The sequence below is a fragment of the Cibotium barometz genome, chromosome 11 (genome assembly GCF_041138505.1).
Source record: "Cibotium barometz isolate CiBa-2024 chromosome 11, ASM4113850v1, whole genome shotgun sequence".
Lineage (NCBI taxonomy): Eukaryota > Viridiplantae > Streptophyta > Polypodiopsida > Cyatheales > Cibotiaceae > Cibotium > Cibotium barometz.
Window position 1 is genome coordinate 52,776,921 of NC_141056.1, and position 21,061 is coordinate 52,797,981.

General features: G+C 43.6%; 1 protein-coding gene across 1 annotated transcript in view; it reads right to left on the reverse strand.

Moving 5' to 3' along the window:
• Positions 1-11,937: 11,937 nt before the first annotated feature.
• The window catches only part of LOC147634321 (histidine biosynthesis bifunctional protein hisIE, chloroplastic-like), a 9,757-nt gene continuing 633 nt past the window's right edge, over positions 11,938-21,061 (reverse strand). Inside the window, exons 2-5 of the mRNA XM_086805465.1 lie at positions 12,876-13,121; positions 12,686-12,781; positions 12,420-12,583; positions 11,938-12,283 (exon numbers count right to left, since the gene is read on the reverse strand). Coding sequence (XP_086661591.1) covers positions 12,088-12,283; positions 12,420-12,583; positions 12,686-12,781; positions 12,876-13,121 — 702 coding nt within the window. The 3' untranslated portion in view covers positions 11,938-12,087. The remainder of the gene's footprint in view (positions 12,284-12,419; positions 12,584-12,685; positions 12,782-12,875; positions 13,122-21,061) is intronic.

Below are 21,061 nucleotides of genomic sequence, written 5' to 3' on the forward strand. Positions count from 1 at the left end.
CGTGCAATGCTGAGATAGAACCTCTCATTTGCCATGATTCTGATGAAGCTAAAAGTGGTACATGGTGTCATTCTATAACATTCAATGCCTCGAAATTTCAAACTTTCATGCCAAATCTACAGACTCCTTAGTCGCTTTATTCCTAAGGAGAAGATAATAGCTCCCTTGGCAGTAAGAGAACGTTTTGTATCAGGGCATGGCTATGGCCTAGTACCACCGTCTTATGCGTCTCCCGAGGAGATTTTGATTTTTGGAGCCGAGGTGCTCTATGTACATATTGCAACTTTTATATAAATAAAGAAATGTTTTCTGGAGAAAAATTCCATGTTGTATAAGTGATTGTTTATGGACGAACTGATAAAGAAAAATCTGTACTGGACATATGTCATAGATCTCCAATAAGATCATTTATCTTGTTTAAGAAATTGTTTTCCAAATCCCTTAAGTCTTAGGATCTCGTGGATGATATCAAAATAAAAATTTAATAATATATCATTTTTGGCAGAATCATGAGACGAGGAAACCGTGGCCGTCAGCCAGACCCTCTCTCTAAAGATGATGAGCTTGACCCCGACATTCACAAGGCTCTTCATAGAACTCAGCCAGGACCCTTCAAAGGAGAAGGGGAGAACCTGGGGCGAGGCTGTGGAGAAATGGGTGGAAGCTATGGAAGAATATTTTGACGTCACAGGCTACAATGAGCAAAGCAAAATGGCTCTTGCCAGGCTAAAAATAGTGGAAACAACCAGGGTGGCATGGAGGAACCATTGTGACACCAACCGTCTGGACAGGAATACTCAATCCTAGAACGACCTTAAAACCTATTTGAGGAAGAGATTTTGTCCCCCTGGGTTTTTGGAAGCCAAAATGAACAAATTCTTAGAGCTAAAGCAGAGGGGAGCAAAACCATCGAGGGATATCACTAGGTCTTCGCTCTTCTACTCAAATATTCACCACCTCTAGATGAAGAGCAACTCATGGCCAGGTTCATTTGGGGAATAAACGAACCCTTGGACACACTAGTCAAGAATGCCAAGCCAGTGTCCATGGCAGAAGCTATCAGAATGGTGAAGGACTTTGCCAAATCCTTCATCGTGAAAGTCCCATCAAAGCCAACTCCCTCATCCTTTAAAAGATTTCAGACACCGGGAAGTTCTTCCAACTTTCCGCCTCCAAAGAGACACCAAGGTCCTAACCAGAATGTGGAGACGGGAAGCTTCATAAATGAAGAAAGACCTTCCCCCGAAGTACATTCTCAGGAACTCCGGCTCTCTCCAGAATGCAAAGGGAAGAGCTTTGAAGTGAGAACAAATGCTTCGGATGTCAGGGATTTGGGCACCAGCTCAAGGATTGCCCATCTCCTTCGGTGGGCCAAGGAAGCCAGGGTCCTCGAGTTCAGAGAGACCGACTCCTTCATATCAGTCCAATCAGGGTCCCCTGTGCCAGAATCAGGGTAACCCAAGAAGAGTGCCAGCTCAGCCTGCGGCCTCCATGCAAAGTAGTCTCCGAACTCCCTCCTAGAATTGGAATAACCAAAGAGAGAGAGTTCCACCTCAGACTGCAGCAACCAGAGCAGTCACCATAGCTGAAGAAGTAGAGGAAGAGAAAGGACAAATCTATGCAACAATAGAGCATCAGGGGAATAACCATCAAATCTCAGTCCTCCAGACTCCAGCACACAGTACCAGGGTAAGCAATTCACGCTTTTGATTGATTTAGGCACAGTAGTCATTCTTTTATTTCCCTAGGATGTCTGCATAAATTAGTCCTAAATCAGAAATCAGGGAAACCTATGCAAGTGGAATTAGCCAGTGGGAAGATCCTTTTCACTCACCTTGAGACTGACCTTATTCAGTTTAGCCTAGATGGGAACGTAACAGAGTGCCAGTTCAGAGTCCTACCCCTGGGAATATATGATGGAATCCTTGGAATGGATTGGCTCCAAAAGAATCAGGCTGACATTCATTATCACAAAGGAACCATCTCTTTCCTTGACCTTCACGAAAATAAAGCTCAGGGAATCAAAATTTTTGGATCCCTAGTGCTACAATTAGTCAAGGCTTCCAAATTAGTAAAAGGGCTCAGAAAGAAGCAAGCTGTGTATGTCGTTAAAATGAATCCAGTAGACATAAAATGCAAGGCTAAAGAACCAGAGTGGTTAAGTGAGTATGCAGATGTGTTTCCTGAAGAGATGATTGAGATGCCTCCATCTCGTGAAGTAGATCATGAGATCAAATTAACCCCCAGAGCTCAGCCAATAGCCCAGCAAGCATACAAAATGCTAGTCCTTGAAGCCATAGAACTTAAGGAACAGTTAAGACAACTGTTAGAACAGGGATTTGTCAGACCTAGTGTCTCACCTTGGGGTGCGCCCGTTCTCTTTCAAAAGAAGAAAGATGGAACATTAAGACTCTGTATTGACTACAGAGGACTGAATCAATTAACAATTAAGAATAAGTATCCTATTCCTAGGATTGATGAACTTCTGGATCGGTTAAGTGGGACCCAAATGTTCACAAAGATAGATCTCAAATCCGGGTACTACCAGATCAGAATCAAGGGAGCAAGACATCCCAAAGACAACATTCAATACTCGCTATAAGCATTATGAGCTCACAGTCATGCCATTTGGATTGACTAATGCCCCAGTGACATTCAATCGTCTTATGCAAGATATTCTCAGAGAATACTTGGATGATTTTGTTCTTGTCTTCTTTGATGATATCTTGGTATACTCAAAGAATGCTGCAGACCATGAAGATCATGTGCGCAAGGTCCTGGAAATCCTAAGGAAACACCAACTCTTTGCAAAGAAGAGCAAATGTTCTTTCTCTGTTGACCAGGTGGAATACTTGGGACTCATAGTGTCAAAGGATGGTATTTCTCCTGACCCCACAAAGATCCAAGCAGTGGTAGAATGGCCAGAACCCAAGTCAGTAAAGGAAGTCAGAGGATTCCTAGGGTTAACCAGATGGTATAGGATCTTTATATCTAGGTATGCTCAGATAGCATCCCCCTTAACTAACCTTCTCAAGAAGAGTACACTTTTCCAGTGGATTGCAATGTGTTAGAGTGCCTTTGACAAGCTAAAGACAGCCGCAGCCGTAGAATGGCCAAAACCCAAGTCAGTAAAGGAAGTCAGAGAATTTCTAGGGTTAACCAGATGGTATAGGATCTTTATACCTAGGTATGCTCAGATAGCATCCCCCTTAACTAACCTTCTCAAGAAGAGTGGACTGCAATGTGTCAGAGTGCCTTTGACAAGCTAAAGACAACCTTAGTAACCAACCCTGTCCTTAAATTGCCAGATTTTACCAAACGCTTTGAGGTAGTTACTGATGCCAGTGGGTTTGCCTTAGGTGGTGCTCTAATGCAGGAAGGTCATGCAGTGGCCTATGAATCCAGAAAACTCAGAACACATGAGAGGAATTATGACGTCCATGACTTGGAGTTACTCTCAGTAGTGCATGCTCTGAAGTTGTGGAGACATTATCTTTTGGGACAAAGGTTCACCTTGATGACAGATCATCAAAGTCTGAAGTGGATCTTCACCCAAAGGGATCTCAACATGCGTCAAAGGAGATGGATGCAAACCCTGCAGGAATTTGATTTTGAAATAAAGTATCGGCCAGGGAAAGAAAATGTGGTTGCAGATGCGATCAGCAGAAAAGCCTCCTTGCTTGCAATAACAGTGGTGTCAAATCCATTGATCAATGAAGCAAAGGAGAAAATCTTGCAAGACAAATTCTTTACCCCTATTGCTACCCTTCTGATGCAGGAAAGCAAGACTCCTCAAGAAATGAGTCGAGTTCTTGGATACAAACTGGATGAAGGATGCATGTATTATAATAATCGGCTATGTATCCCCAATGATGAGGGAATAAAGGGAAGGATTCTGAGAGAAGCCCATGATAGCCTGATATCTGGACATCTAGGGTTTATAAAAACCTATATGCCTATGAAGAAGAGCTTCTTCTGTGGCCAGGACTCAAAAAGGATGTACTTGATCATGTGCGAAAATGCTTGATGTGCCAAAGAGTCAAGGTAGAGAGAGTCAAGATGCCAGGGAAACTACAGCCTCTAGACATTCCACAGATGAAGTGGGAATGCATCAGTATGGACTTTGTCACTGGATTACCTTCAGTGCAATCAGGTTACAACTCCATTTTTGTGATAGTTGACAGGCTAACCAAAGTTGCCCATCTGATTCCAGTGAAAGAAACATACTCTGTAGTGGATGTTGCTGGAGTTTTCCTTAAGGAGATCTTCAGATTGCATGGTTTATCCAAGAGGATAGTAAGTGACAGAGATCCCAAATTCACATCGAAATTCTGGACTACTTTCTTTGAAGTAGTAGGAACTTTCTTGGATCTCAGCACAGCCTATCACCCCGAAGTAGATGGCCAAATGGAAAGGGTGAATCAGGTAATAGAAGATATCCTTCGGTCATGCTGCGGCGCAGGAAACCCAAGAAGTGGTTAAGTCATCTACATCTGGTCGAATTTGCTTACAATGTTTCTTATCATCGGAGCATTGGCATGAGTCCTTACAAATCTTTGTATGGACAAGATTGCCTTACACCGTTGACTTGGTATGACCCCTTGATCAGAGTCGAAATGTCCAGACAAATGTTGATGACATGGACCAGCATATGCAATCAATCCGTAAAGATATAAAGGCAGCCCAAGACAGACAAAAGCATTATGCAGATACAAAGAGGTCAGAGAGAGAGTTTGAAGAGTCAGATGGTCTTCATTCGAGTGTACGACCAAAAAGAAGTTCCTTGTCCTTAGGGAAGTACAAGAAGCTCTCTCCCAGATAATGTGGACCGTATGCTATCATAAAGAAAGTGGGCGATCTAGCCTACAAACTTCTTCTTCCTCCCCATCTCAAGGTACATGATGTATTCCATGTCAGTTTGCTTAAGAAGTATGTACCTAGCCCGAGTCACATGCTTGATGATGAACAATTGATCTCTTCGACTCAAGGTCAGATGGTACTCCAACTTGAGGAAATCCTTGACGTTCGGGAGAAGATTCTCAGGATCAGAGTCCTTAGAGAATTCTTAGTAAAGTGGAAGTTCTTCCCTCCAGAAGACGCCACCTGGGAGAAAGAAAAAGAGTTGGCGAAGGATTACCCCCACTTTGCGAGATGAGGACATCTCGCGTTTTTCAAGTGGGAGAGGATGTAAGATTCCTCCTCAGCCTGAATAACAAATAAGCCTCTACTTCAATCCCTTGTAATCGTTCTATGTTTCTAAATACAAGAAAATATTATTTTTTCTTGTTTGGCCTAGTGAGATAAAAAATTTCTAGAGAGTGGTAAATCAATATTGGGATATTTTTAGATAAATAAATTCTACAAATATCAAAAAAAAATTCCTAAAATAAAAAATCAAAATAGATTTTCCAAGGTGCAATTGGAATTAATTAAAAATGATTTAGAAGACCTTAGCCTAAGGGTCAAGATTTTTTGAAAATTTTGGATTAAGGTTCCTATGGACCAATAAGATTAATCCAAGTGTTGGGATAAGATAAATCCAAAGAATAAAAGAAAATACCCAAAAATGAGTAAATGCCCACATAAGACGAAGAGTTGACTGAGTACTAGATTTATTAGTTAAAAATTATGAAGTATTAATAAGAAAAATGAGATATTTTGGAGTAATCATTCATTTTTGACACATTGGTAAGGAGAAGGGAGCCCTTCAAGGAGGCACCTATTTCACACGTGTGGATGAGTTTTAAACTCAAAAATAATAGGATATTTTTTATCTCTCCTCTCTCCTGGATCAAACCAAATCAAAAAGGGAGCCAAACTGGTCCAAATCTTGTCCAAATTCAGCCAAACTGAAGCTGGAAAATTTTAGCACTCAGTTGGACTCAGTTAGTGGCCTCCCTCATCTATAAATAGACCCTCAATAATTCTCCCGTTAGAAGATTTTTCCCATGGCAGAATCGCCTGTGCCTTCCGGGCCGGTCTCGAATAGATACTTTTTTCAGAAATATTGGTCTTTCTAGAAGTGCATCAAATGCTAACTTATATGTACTCAGAAAGGATGGCAAATATGTGATAGTTGTTCTCGATGTGGACAACCTGATTATCACAGGCAAACATGAAGACTTGATTCAGCAGACTTGAGAAAGGCTTGGCTCTGAGTTTGAGATGACAGACTTGCGGCTCTTGCATTATTGTTTGGGAATCGAGGTTTGACAAGATCTACATTTCTCAACAGAAGTATACAACAGAGATCTTGAAGGCATTTGTTATGACAGACTACAAGCCAATAAGTACACCGATGGAGGTAAACTCTAGGCTTTCTTTTGAGAACACTTCACCTTTGGTTGACATCAAGATGTACAAGAAGTTCATTGTTGGGAGTTTGATTTTCTTGTGCAATACTAGACCAGACATTTGCTATGCAGTTGGTGTGTTGAGTAGGTTCTCCAACAAACCAAGGGAAAGTCATTGGACTGCAACAATGCATCTGCTCAGGTACATCAAAGGTACCATTGAGTATGGAATTACATACATGTCTGGTGACTCCGTAGTGGGATATTGTAACTCCAATTGGGCTCGAGATTGTGACACCAAAAAGTCAGTCTTTGGATATTGCTTCTCACTTGGATCTGGTGTGTTCTCTTGGATTAGTAAAAAAAGCAACCATAGTGGCACTTTCTTCAACTGACGCACAGTACAAAGCCGCTTGTTTTACTGCATGTGAGGCACTATGGTTGAGGAGGATTCTAGCAGATATGAGAGTTTCAGTGAGGTTAGCCACGACCTTACGATGCGACAATCAAAGTTTCATGGCCATTGTAAAGAACCATGTGTTTCATGCTCGCACAAAGCACATTGAGATTCAGTATCATTATGTGCTGGAGTTGATCGAGGATGAGATTATGGAGCTGGAGTACTGATCTATGGGCAGAACTGCGCCGACATCTTCACCAAATATCTTAGGAAGGACCAACACACTTGACATCTTCATGGACTTGGCATTGGGCCAAGAAACTCTCAGTTCATCTTTGGGTGCATTGAGGGGGGTGTTAGTATATGTTCAATTCCCGCCTCTCCGCATGTATCTCACATTGATGTATCTCACATTGATGTATGGTGCACATTTGTACAGCCCTCATTAGGAAGAGAAGCCATTGATGCACATATCTTTAGTGGGAACCGCAGCTTAGATGCTGGAAGGGGTCGTAGTTGTGACCGTTTGATGGTCAGGAGATGATGAGGGATATAAGCATTAGCTGGGGTCCAAAAAGATATATGAAATATTCCTTAGAATATTTCCTTGGATACTAATTTCATCATGTGGTGGGTGTTGGTCAATTGGGACACGTTATGAATACGCAACTGGTGAGCCACGTCCATGGAGCATAGCCACCCATGTCTTGGACACGTCCAACGCACTACCTGCAACACTATAAATGGACATAGTTGACACAAGCTAAGGCATCAAATTCTTGTGAGCATATATTCCCTGTACTCTCCATACGCTCTCCATCCAGAGTATTTCTAGATCACCATCTAAGCTCTACACTAGAGCGCACAGGTGGACAGCACCATCATATTGTACTTATTTCTTGTTTGGTATAATCAGAATTTTGAAATTCTCTCCATTCTCTCTATTGCATTGTTTAGTGTACTTTCTCTTGCTGTATCTTTAAGACGTAATTAGTAGGTAATTAATAAATAATTAAGATATAATTAGTGGATAATTAACAAATAGATTAATGTAGGCATGGATACTAAAAAACCAGCAAATTCTCATTAGGGCAATGCCTCAATTTATAGAGTTTACATCAAGCATCTAATCCCACTGATTTCTCCATGATTCACTCCACCTCTTTTCCCTGATTCTCTCCACCTCTTCACTTTTCCCAGAATATCTCCCAGAATATCTCCACACTTCCCAGAATATCTCCAGAATATCTCCACACTTCCTAAATCTTCTCATGCTACCCTTTATTCTCTCCCAGTAGATTCTTCTCACCTTTTCACAGGTTCTTTCACATTTACACATCCTCTTTTATAGTCTCTAACCAAGGGTTTGTTCCCGCACACACCCTATTCACTTGTATTTTCAACACCTCCCCTCAAGTGAATACTCCTAGTACACCTAGACCCTATACCAAGTTTGCCTCCCCTTACTTGATAGTCCGCGACCAGTGTCTACACCTCCCCTCAAGTTATCTTAGCACACCTGGACCCTATATCAAGTTTCTCTCTTACTTGATAGCCTACGACCAGTGCCTCGAGTCCCTAAACTCATAGTCCTTGACACTCTCTCTCTCTATGTGTCCAAGGCTACTATAAGTGCCCGCGACCTTGACTAAAGTGCTCACACATACATCTACCTACCACGTGGCCTACATCATTGGTTGCTCAGATGTGGTTGTACTTTGTTGGGGTAGGTTACATTGGGTTGTGGGGTCTCTCTCTCTCTCTCTTAGAGATTTTCACATGGCTCCTCACTCTTTGGAGCCTCACATCTTCTCTTGTCTTCAGTCTTCTTGTCGTGGCAGCTTCTCTCCACGCGTCCATGTCTTCCTTCCATCTTCTTGGGGAAGCTTCTCTTCTCGTGTCCATGTCTTCCTTCAATGCTTCCTTTAGATTTTCTTGGTGTGGATCTTCCTCTTGGAAAGAGATATTCTGGGGCCATGAGCTTGTCCGTCAAGTCTTTTTGCTCCATGTGAGCAACATGTTTCAATGTTTTGCTGACAGTTCCTTTGGGGTTTTGATGTTCATCTTGTGTCATTATGCAATGCAAACCCAAATTTATGCAGGAGGTCTTACCTCTTGCCTTATTCTGGACAAGGGCAGTGTCTGTTCCCATTTTTACACTGATGCAATGTGCCCAATACATAATGCGTATAGCATTCATTCTTATGCGCATTTCCAAATGCAACTCTGGCTGTGAGTAATCTTGATTTTGAGTGAGATTTACAGGCATTAACCAAGGGTTAAATATAAAATGATGATTATCATAAATTTATCAGCACAATTTTTCCAGAAATTACATTAAATCAAGGGTAACCAATTTTTGTACGGAATGGTTGGAGTATCAAACCAACTCCGAATTGAAATCTGAAGTTATAGGGATTTGTATCAGATACCTAATGGTTAATTTGAACCCTCAATTGCACCAAAATACAGTGATTAGTACTGATTAGCAAATTAATCCACTATTTTGTGTGCAAAAAACAGAGTATGCGGGGAGTCCAGATCTGGTGCCTTAGACTTCAAATGAGCTCAAATGCTTTCAAAGGCATCAATAGCAATGAGTCTAGTAGAGGATTAAGCCAAGAAACACAAGATTTGACCAAATATTGAAAGCTTAATCTCTGTTTTACCAAAGTCACCTGCAGATTTGATGAAGAGCTTGGATCTCACTGTAGACTTGATGAAACTGAATTCTATCTTCACCAGCTTATAGAGCATGCTTGAAAACACCTTGGGCTAAGAGGAATTAGAGACATTTGAACTGAGCAAGCAGAAATCTCAAATCTCCTTCAGAAAAACGACACCTGGTAAAACGACGATTTCTGCTGCATCCGTTGGCGGTTTGCTGCGTGGAGTTGATGAGCTTGAAGAGTATTGAGGTGGCTACCATGTGCTAGAAGGGTTTGACCTAATTGTGAGTGTGCAAGGTGAATGGACTCCTCCACTGGCTCGGGGTACAGAGGTGAGTTGAAACTAACTAAAATTTTGATTATTTCTTAATTATCTACTAATCTTGATTAATTAAATAATGGGCTCATAAACCTGATGGATTCTAGGCATGGCTCTGATACCATGTTGAAATTTGAGCAATGTGATGAGCTATGGTGGATCAAACACTATAATCAACATCATTAATAAAGTGATTAGTAAATAATTAAGACGTAATTAGTGGGTAATTAACAAATAGATTAATGTAGGCATGGATACTCAAAAACCAACAAATTCTCATTAGGGCAATGCCTTAATTTATAGAGTTTACATCAAGCATCTAATCCCACTGATTTCTCCATGATTCACTCCACCTCTTTTCCCTGATTCTCTCCACCTCTTCACTTTTCCCATAATATCTCCCAGAATATCTCCACACTTCCCAGAATATCTCCAGTATATCTCCACACTTCCTAAATCTTCTCATGCTACCCTTTATTCTCTCCCAGTAGATTCTTCTCACCTTTTTACAGGTTCTTTCACATTTACATATTCTCTTTTACAGTCTCTAACCAAGGGCTTGTTCCCGCACACACCCTATTCACTTGTATTTTCAACAAATATAACTTTCCTATATGGGTGCACTAGCTGGTCCGGCGTATCCTCACTCCGTTGTCACACCGACATGCTCCTTACTAATGGGGTCAAGATAGAGCTCTCTATGCCTAGATGGAGGCAAAAAGAGATGGCCCTTTGATATGGTTCTCTCTCATAAAAGGTGAGAGATGAAGAGAAAACTAATGCAAGCAAAAAACCTACAATTGGCCCTTTGCCATGATTCTCTCTCACAAAAGGTGAGGGATGAAGAGAAAACTGATGTAAGCAAAAAACCTACAATCGATCCTATTTAGCAAGCATCCATCAAACATGCAAGATTCAATAGCATACATGCAAGCAAGAAGAGTGAAGAGGAAAACTCACAAGTATTCTAATGCAAGAGAATGATGGCATAGCCAATGAGGTGATAGTCAAAGTGGTGAAGGTGTTTGACTACGACCAAGAGGTCCTGGGTTCAAAATCCCACTAGGTGCTTTCTCGATGACATCGTCTACTGGACAAATAAAAAGCGTCTATGGATGGATACGAGGCAATTAAAGACAGTAACTACGAGAGGATCTTGGACCTAAGGCTCTGACCGACGAACCCAAAAAAAAAAGGAAAAAAAAAAGAGAATGAGTGTATTGCTTAGTGTCAAAAATGACTTATATATACAAGTGACTAGTTTTCACACTAGGCTGACCAAACTTAAAAATGATCCGACCTCTATTACTCATCTTAAGCAAGTATATACACAAAGTCCTTAGACTTTCCCTATTTGACATTAAACAAAAGGTAAGGCAACTTTAAAAGATAAATGCTTGTTCAAGTAGGTAAGATGACACAACGCCTTACAGTAGGTCGGACAGATAAACCCATATTTAACTACAAAGTGGTTAACACATTCCTTCTTGATATTGAGCCCTGGAAGAATTTCTTCACGTGTCAAATTCTTAGATGTACACATGAGAGCAATGGTGACTGGAAGCACGACATACGTTTTATTTTCTCTAAGACAGATTACCACCCCATCCTCCCCATTGGTTTCTTCAATCATCCGGGCTTGGGATAATATGTGGATATTTTTATGTCACTAGCCCATGAGCTCAATAGATGAGGCTCACAAGGAACCCATTATATGGAACAACTTTGTCAGAGATGATCTTAGCAAACCCCTAGGTGCAATAGGATATACCTCCAAACACCACACAAGTAAGTGGCCCCTACTCTTGACAACCCATTGGTCCCAAATGTGTCCACATTACCAAATGACGACCACTTTTTGATTCTTATGCACACTTCTCATACCCCCTTCTCCCTTTCATATTTTACCCATATAAATAAACCTTTGAGCTAATGAACCATACAAAAACGTCAGAAATCCCTTGCCTCCCCCTCACACCACGCCCCTCTCCTCAAATTACAACGGTCAAATACACAATATTTTCATGAACTCCTACCACCAACCAAATATGCGCACACAACAATTTTTTAAAATAAAATTAATCAAATCCTTTAAAACAGTTAATGGCAAGCGCCTCTTCCTTTACAATCCTCCTCGTCCCTCTCCTTGTCCACTTAATGGTTTGTGGTCACTGCTTGTCAAATTCCATAACCTATACCAACACAAATCGAATTTGACAAATTTCAAAATCCAAAATACTGTTTAGGCTTCTTTTGAGTTCATTAAAGTCCTGCATTTGGACCTCCAAAAGAGAAAAACTCGATTGAGCTTTTTGAGAGCCTCTAGTGAAACTGGAAAATTCAGCGAGTGTGTCTATAATACACACAACTGTGTGTTTTAGTAAACTTTGCCTTCAGTTATAGATGTTATTTTCTGCTATTTTTTTCTTCAATTCCTGATTGAGAAAATCGAGCTCTTAGAATCTCTAGAACGTCCTCAAGTTTCACATCCTGCACAGCAAGGAGGACCATAGAATGATATAGAACATCCGCCATCTCAGATGCAGTGCGTTTTTTGCCTTCATTGTTCTCAAGAGTTCTGCAAAGCTCATCTGCTTCTTCACTGCATCAGAAATGGATTTTGTTGTTAATATAGCAGTCATCTCCATTGAAGTCCACCTTCGATCACTAATGCTTACTATGGCCATCTTAATGAGTGCTTGCATGACATGGGTGGAAGAGAGAGAGAGAGAGAGAACCGTATTTTAGAGCAGAGCAGGCTATGATTTTTCAGCAGCTTTTGTGTCCAAGAGGGCTTTGAATATGGCCCTGACACGGACTGCCCCGTTAATTCATCTTTCCTTGTTCTGATAGTCTCCTCCAGAGAGTACAAAGTTGTGAATGCAAGTCTTCCAGATGTGTTCTACAACAACACAATCCCATAGGTTAAGTTTTTGAGTACTTGACAAGGCAGACAAAGATTATACTCAAAACATTGCCAGCTTGAAATGCACAAACAACAGACCTGAATGTCTTGGCTTACACCTAGTGCAGGTGTGAAATAACAAGTCTCGGCACCTGTATGACACGTTGGTCCATCAGGAAGTCCCAAATATATTATCTGTGCTATTTCAAAAAGGTATGTCACCCTCTGTGTGTCTAGATAGCTACATGATACCAATTTAATGTTTGAAAGAGTGATAAGTAGAACTTACCGAATCGCGGTCGCAATCTAAAAACACATCTTTCACATTGATGAAATTTGAAGATGTCTCTCCTTTTGTCCACAGAGAGGAGCGAGCACGGCTGTAAAATGTGGCCCTCCCAGAAGCCACTGTAGCAGAGACAGCATCACAATTTGCAAAGCCTTGCATTAAGATAGCCCCTGTATTGATATGTTGGGCGATTGCTACTACCAAACCATTTTTGTCCCACTTGATAGCATCCAACATTGTTTCCACCTGTAAATACCCTTGTTAGAAAGGAAATACTGAAAAGAGCTAAAGCAAAAACTCTCAGCATGCATCAGCTCCACAAACATGGGCTAGTCTAATTACTGCTTCAACTTATATTGTCCAAGTGAAAAATGACTTCTTGATCTGAGATATCAAACTTTACAATACCTATTCTTCATAAATTCATCAATAAACCTTACGATCTCAGGAAATACTACGCTAGACTTGTTGCTACCTAGACATGATAAAATTGTCAGCCTAAGATGAAAGCCCACCAGTTTGTCATGAAACTCGCCTAAGAGGTATAGGATGAGCACTTCCTCTTCTAGTTTGACTTTAGCAACAAATAAAGGGAAAAATAGAAAAACAAAATCGTGATTTAGAAGACAAAAAATGGTAATCTATGTCAACACGTGGCAAGACAGTGGATCAAAGTGAGACAAGTGACCTCACACTTGTCACCTTAGCTCTACACTTGTGTCATTAAGCTTTTACTTGCCATTCTAGCTTATGAGAGCCCCAAATATATAAATTGGAACCCTCTCTCTTCATTCGGGCAGGCTCTGTTGGCCCAAGAGGGGAGCTGCAGCTGAACTAGGGTTTGGCACAACAACACACACACACACACAGTGAAGCACGTATACACACGAGGATGAGAGATGCAAAGAGAAGATTGCATTGGAATGTGTGGAGTTGGAAGGTCAACTCCATAATATCATAATACAACTAAAATAAAAGGTGTCCTTGTCCTTTCACACCAGATCTCCAAGGGAAAAAACCCAAAGGGGCAAAGTGCCCTTGGTTAACCCATGTTCACATGTGGCACTACTAATATCATATATGCCAATAAATCCCCCCTATAGTGGTAATGTGAACCTATACAAGGTGGGTAGTAGATCACTCGTTGTAGGAGAGTAAGCCCAAAGCTTTGCGGAAAGCTTCAAACTTCTCTCGAGACAACACCTTCGTAAACAGATCTCCAACATTGTCTTGTGTAGAGTAGTAAGATAATGTGATCTCCCCTACATGTTTCCTCTCTCTAACATAATGATAATGAATCTCGATGTGCTTAGTATGTGCATAAAACACTGGGTTTCGTGCCACAGCTATAGCACTCTAACTGTCAGTGTGTATGGTAGTGGGTGACTGTTGACACTCACGAAGATCAGCCATCATCACCTGAGCCATACACAATCTATTGTGGCTGTAAAGGCTGCCCTACACACATCCTCACAAGTAGATGTGGCAACAGTGGGTTGCTTTTTGAAAGAATGGGTACAATGCTGTGATACCCACAAAGAAATGCTGTAAGAAATGTAAAACACTGTATATGGACAGCAAGCAGGAAGGAGAAAAGAAGATCACTGCTGAATATCACCAGAAAAGGTAGTACATCATGTGGAGCAGCATGAGGGAGGTCCCGTAGATGTTGTCTATCATTGCAGAAGCTGAAAGGAGAGATAATGATGATGCTAATCCTAGCCACCTTTCTATAGGTGGGAGAGAAGCTGGTTGGCCAGTAGAGAAACAGAGGGCTGGCCAACTATACAAAAAAATGCTAAAATAATGTCTGAAAATAGGCCAAAAAAAAATATGTAGTGCCTAGATGCATATGTAGGGCTTCATATGGAGCCAAATACAAGCATGAATGTACATGGGAAAGTCCATCTGGGGATGAAATAATTTCCAACACTTTTTGCTCAACCATGATATGCATGAATGCCACCAAAAAGAAACAATTCCCACTGGTGGATTGCCGTGTATCGTAGTCACCAGCCCAGTCTAAATCACTGTAAGCATTTAACTACAAGTTGTCCCCCCTAGGATATACCAAAGCAAGGTCTAGGATGCCTTGAAGATAGCAAAAGATCCGCTTTACTGCTTGCCAATGCTTTGTACCTTGGTTATGCATAAATTTGCTACATTGGGAAACCCCAAACTAAATATCCGGGCATGTGTTGCATAAGTATATGAGGGAGTCCACTGCTCGGCTATAAACACTCATATCAAAAGGCTCTCCAACATCATACATGCTCAATCAGAGTAGAGATGGGCTTACAATCTTGAAACCCAAATTTATGCAACAACTTTTGAATGTACTTTTATTGTTGTACATAAATCCCAACATTTGTCTGCACAAATTGTATGCCTAAATAATAATGCAACAATCCCAAATCTGTCATCTCAAATGACATTTGTAATTCAGCTTTGAATGTTGAAATTTTCTCCAAATCATTCCCAGTTAGCAACATGTCATCCACATAAAGACTGAGCATAATCAAAGTGCCATGATCCTCTTTCACATAGAGGGTGCTCTCTGTCGCACTATTGTGAAAACCTTGGCTGGTCAACAGACAGCGAGTAGGGACATGACGTAGTGAAGCGAACAGCCGATGAAGTGACGGTTGGAAGCTGCCGACAAAGTGAACTGTCGGACGACGACAAGCGTTTGAACTGTCGGACGAAAGGGATGTGGATTTTTGTGAAATTCCGTCGATTGCTACATCAGCCTCCAAGTGGGCGGAAGCTTGCTTGCTGTGGTGCAAGCGCCGCCAACTGGCTGGGCGAGGACGGTGCACTATACACTAGTGTCACCGCAAGTGGAGGCGAAAATGGGCAGCAGCAGTTGGGAGGTGCCAAGCAAGGAGGTGGACAAGAGGCACGCAGAGCCGCAAGATCCGGTAACGGAAACCGCAAGCGAACGAAGTGAGTCGACGGAAGAGACAGTGTCGGTGCCAGATAGAAACAACTGCCGGGTTGCACGCAAACGGACAAAGGAGTCGCCTGTGTGAGAGGAAGGGGGGCAGCAAGGCTCTGATACCACTATTGGCCCAAGAGGGGAGCCACAGCTGCAACACACACACACACGCAGTGAAGCAAGTACACACGAGGATGAGAGATGCAAAGAGAAGATTGCATTGGAATGTGTGGAGTTGGAAGGTCAACTCCATAATATCATAATACAACTAAAATAGAAGGTGTACGCAAACGGAAAAAGTGCCCTTGGTTAGCCCATGTTCACATGTGGCACTACTCGTATCATATATGCCAATAGGCTTTATTGCCACAAACTAGCCTCTATCATGTTGGCAACTCTTCTCTATTCTTGGTAGTTCTCCTAATGATGGCTGCTCTCTTTCTCTCTCTCAAAGGCTACCCACGAAGTATACCTGCTGTTGGGGGCTGTTTTGGAGGCTTCCATTGCAAAGGAATATTTAAGGCAAGGGTATTGGATCATTATGTTATGATTTTTCAGCCATGGGGCATTTGTCTTTTTAATTTGCTATATATGGACAACCATTGGGCACTTGCTACAGCAATTGGGCATATATTTGAGGCATTGGGCACTTGCTATTGCCTATTGGAGGTGGCAATTCACATAGCTACTCTCAGGTTGTCGTCGCATGACTAGTTGTGGTGGATTATCCGATGCGCAAGAGCATGGGAAGTCGAAGAGCCATATATAGGGTGTGGTGGCACCTTGTCATAGATATCTCCTCCGGCTGGGTTTTTGGGGGGAGCAATGGTTGGGAGATGGGAGCCCAAGGCCCCAACCACCGACATTGCTCAGTGTCCTAGTGTGGTGTGCGTGCTGCTGCTGCGTGACTTTGACATGGTATCAGAGCTCAATGTGTGGTCCTGGGCAGTCCTAACCTCTGTTGATCAAGGTGCTCGAATTGAAGGAGGGTGTTGGAGGTGGCAATTCGTGTAGCAACTCTCGGGTTGTCGCATGACTAGTTGTGGCGAATTATCCCATATGCAAGAGCATGGAAAATCGAAGAGCCATATATAGCGTGTGGTGGCACCTTGTCACAGATATCTCCTCCGACCGGGTTTTTGGGAGGAGCAACGGCTAGGAGATGGGAGCCCAGCCACCGACATTGCTCAGTGCCCTAGGGTGGTGTGCGTGCTGCTGCTGCGTGACTTTGACATTGCCTTGGGGTATTGTATCTCAACAATATGGGTTTATGGACAGCTGTATATGGGCTTATGATTCAGCCATGTGGGTTCATGGACAACTGTGTGGGCCATTGGATAAGCTATGTTGGCCGGTATCCACACGGAATATACATATTCTTGGCATTTTCACGGGGCTTTTTGATGACAGCCCATGTATATGAATTATTCATGGTTTTCTGTAGATATATCTGGAGGGTGTGCTCCCCCACATGATATTATTCTCCTTGGGTAATAAGAACTCAAGGGGGGGGGGGGGGGGGGGGGGGGGGGGGCGCATTCCGGCCTCTATATGGTGTCAAATGTGCTCATCTCTCTTTTACAATTTTGTGAAATTAAGTGGCATATTTTTAAGGTTGTGGCCAATTTAATTGTTTAATTGCATTAATGGTCAAGTGTTTTGTGAAACCCCTCCTACTGGCCCACTCGAGTTACAATTGAGGAGGCATGGGATGCTTATTCTTTTGGCCTTCACACTGTTGCCCTTGATTTGAATAGGGCTTTACAAGAGGTTACCTAGGATTCTTAGGCAGCCCCCAAGACAAACTCCGTGCCTTCTGTGAGCAAGAGAGGTCTCTGCTGCAGCCTTGCTCTCTTCAGCTCCTTGAGGAGCAGACCCCCAACAGCCCCTAGATTGGTGCACAGAAGGAGGCTGCCCGCACCACTTAGTGACCTGGAGGACGAGATTGAAGTACAGATTTCATGCCAAAGCCACCTCATGATGAACCCAAAGTAGGGGACAAAGTTTCAAGTGATTTCTTCTCGGCCACAAGACCACACCACAGGCAAGGGTATGTGCAGCCTCAGGGCCCCTGATGGCATGGTAGAGTCAGACCCCACCTCGAGTTCAGGCCATCATCTCTAATTCTATTGCTCGCTTCTGAAGGCGGACCCTGACTCCCCCCAACCACCAGAGCGTTTGTCAGCGGCACACAAGGGCAGTTTTTCAGGCAGCTGTGAGTACTTTTCTAGATTCTCCCTTCTCCATTGATGAGTTTGGGGAAGCACTGCAGGCTCTTCCTTGGGGGAAGTGCCAGGCAAGGATGCTCTTCCTGCGGCACTAGGATGTCATGAAGGTTGGTTTCCGGGGCACCTTCGATGAGATCATGGCAACTGGAGCCATGTCTCAGCAGCTTTCGGAGGGGCTGATCCATCTCATCCCCAAGGAGGAGGAGGGAAGAGGGGGAGGGGGGGACCAAACTGGAGGTGTGCCAGTGGAAGACCCTTCACTCTCTTGGTGGGTACTACCTACAAAATCCTTGCCCAAGCCATCAGCAAACGCCTCAGCCAAACCTCCCAGACCTCATGGCACACACACCAGTTTCATCGAGGAAAGAAGCAGCCTGTCTTGCCTCATGAGCAAAGATCAAACTACCACAAGCCATGTGGATTTTGGGTGGGCACCTCTCCCACTCTGACTTGGTACCCATTTCAAAGTTTTCAATAAATCCCACGTAAGTAACTTGGGGTGTTGGGTGGGCATAGACATCTCCCCAGAGCAGCAGATTGCCCCTCTTCTTCTAGTATTCACAGGAAGCTCTTTTATTGGAGTTCCGGGCAACTCTCTGCTAGGTGAGTGGTTATGGCGACGAGATTCTCTTGGCTACCATGTGGTACATCACTTCTTGCTAGGCATTCCTCATGTTCTTGCAAGGCCAGATATAGCGGGTTATCAGGAACTTCCTTTATGGGCATTGGCAGGGCCATGCGCACCAAAAGTGCATGGAGAGTTAACATTCAGCCCCTCCATAAAGGGGGCTTGGGGATCATCGACCTGATGGGCATGGCCCTTCTATGTTGGATTATATCATCTCCAAATGGTCTACATCACCATTTTCATGCTTGTATTGGCACATCTTCGTAGATATTAGCATTTTTCTACCATTTTTTAGGTATTTTACAGCATTTTTATGCTACTGTGCAGCTGTCGGCCCGCTACTACTGCTGGCTGACCAGCACTCTGGGGGGGAGTATATAAGGGCTGACCCCCTTTCCCGCAGTTTATCTCATTCTTTTGCATCCGGTTGAGAGCAGGCTGCTTCTGCTTCTTACCATTGTACAGCACCTACGGGCTTCCCTCGTGCCCAGTTTTCAGCAATAAACATCAGTTTCCAGCATATACAGGTCTTGTACCTGGGCTACATCTGTCAAATACAAGTCTTGTACCTGGGCCTACATCTATGTTTTTCTATTTGCTTCACTTTCTTTCATTCTAGGCAAGCTGATAGTTCGCAGCATCCTCCAGGGCAAAGAGCCATGGAAGGATCTCCTCATTGCCAATATCTTGACATGCACCCACTTTTGCAGCCCCCGGGCTCCCAAGCCGCAGATGGATCTTCATAGAGGACCGCACACGCAAATTTGGTTCCTCTTTTAAGGACAAATTTGCAGCCAGTCTTTTGTGTGCTTGGGCGTTCCTCCAGTTGGCCCTCTTCCAAGCTCCTCCCTCCACCAGCGAGGAGCTACCTCGACAGCCCATGATCTAGAACCATTTCTTCCACTTACCAAGCAGACACCAGCTGGGGGCCTCGTACTCACATCCCGTGGGGCTAGATTTGTTCAAGGCCGGCACCGTCCTTTGGTGACTCATCCTTCTTCAGACAGCTTTCTCTTCCCATCTAGTCAAAGCACCTCTGTGGCCTCCAAGGAGGACAGCAACTTATCCTCAACATCGACTCGTCCATTGTGCAGGATCAGCGGACCCCCTTGATACCCCCTCCCCCTGGCTTTCATGGGTGGTGATCTTTTCCCACTATTGCAAAGTATTCGCTATCGGAGGGAGTCTAATGCCTTTGAGATAGGTAGGCATGGCTGCCTACAACGTATGGCTCCCCCCTTGGGGGATGATTATAAAACTCCAAAGCAGTGGGTCCGGATCCTTCAATTGCACTGGCATATTGACCCTTCTCCAAACTCAGTTGCAGGTGACCCTTCATGGAGCTTGTGGCTCTAGGAGAACCGGCCCCTTTTTCGTCTCCAGTGGGACCCTCGACGAATGGTTGTGGAGAGACCCCACACTCTTCCACCCGAGCACCCAAGATTTCCTTTTTTCAAGTACTCGATCAAACTGGGCAAGCAGATCTCATTCGTACACCAACCACGGCACAGCATTGGAGCTCTCATGGCATTCCCCCCCCATCCCCCCCCCCCCCCCCCCTTCTCCCACTTTTGGAAGCGGCTGGGGACAGTTTTCAACCTAGGACGGTTTCTCTCTAGCTCTGGCAATTGCACATAGAAGCCTTGTGGTAGGCACTTGGCTGGCTCTATCGGCAGATGGCAACCCACTAGCTCCAAGGTGGTTTTCACCAAGAGTCTCAACCTCACTGCCTCTGGGATTGCCCAAAGGGACAACAATTTTGGTGGCGAATCCTCCACCTCTTTACACCCAATCCTGGGGACTGGGACTGCTCGGCCCGTTACTTAGGGGCCATCGCATCGACCACGGAGGCACGTCCAGCCCTCCTACATGAGGATGACGACAGCATTGCCCTACAACTTTCACAGTTTAGATCATAGCCATCACACCTTCGTCGGCTCTGGTGCCTTCCTTGACCCCCGACACCCACACTAACCAAAGGTGGGAGATTATCAGCAACATCATGACCTGGCACATCTCGCCGGAGGCGTTGCAGCAAGGCTATCAGGTGAACTCTCACCCTTCCAACAGAGTCCATTAATTGCATTTGGGCAAACATTATCCACACCCTATGCGGACATTGGGATCGATTGGCAGGAGACTCCGATCACATGCAGCAATGCCGGACAGCCATGTGTCTTCCTCACCAACACGAATGGTAATATTACTTGGCATTACAGTCCCCTACTAACCCCCCCCCGCCCCCCCAATACAAAGGATGTAGTCTCCCTCGGCCAACCATAGAGGGAGCACCCCCTTCTCTTTTTATGATCATTTTTTCCCTCTATCAAGGGTTGTACCTCTACAGAATTGTAGTCCCCCACAGGGCGTACGTCTATCTTTAACTAATAGA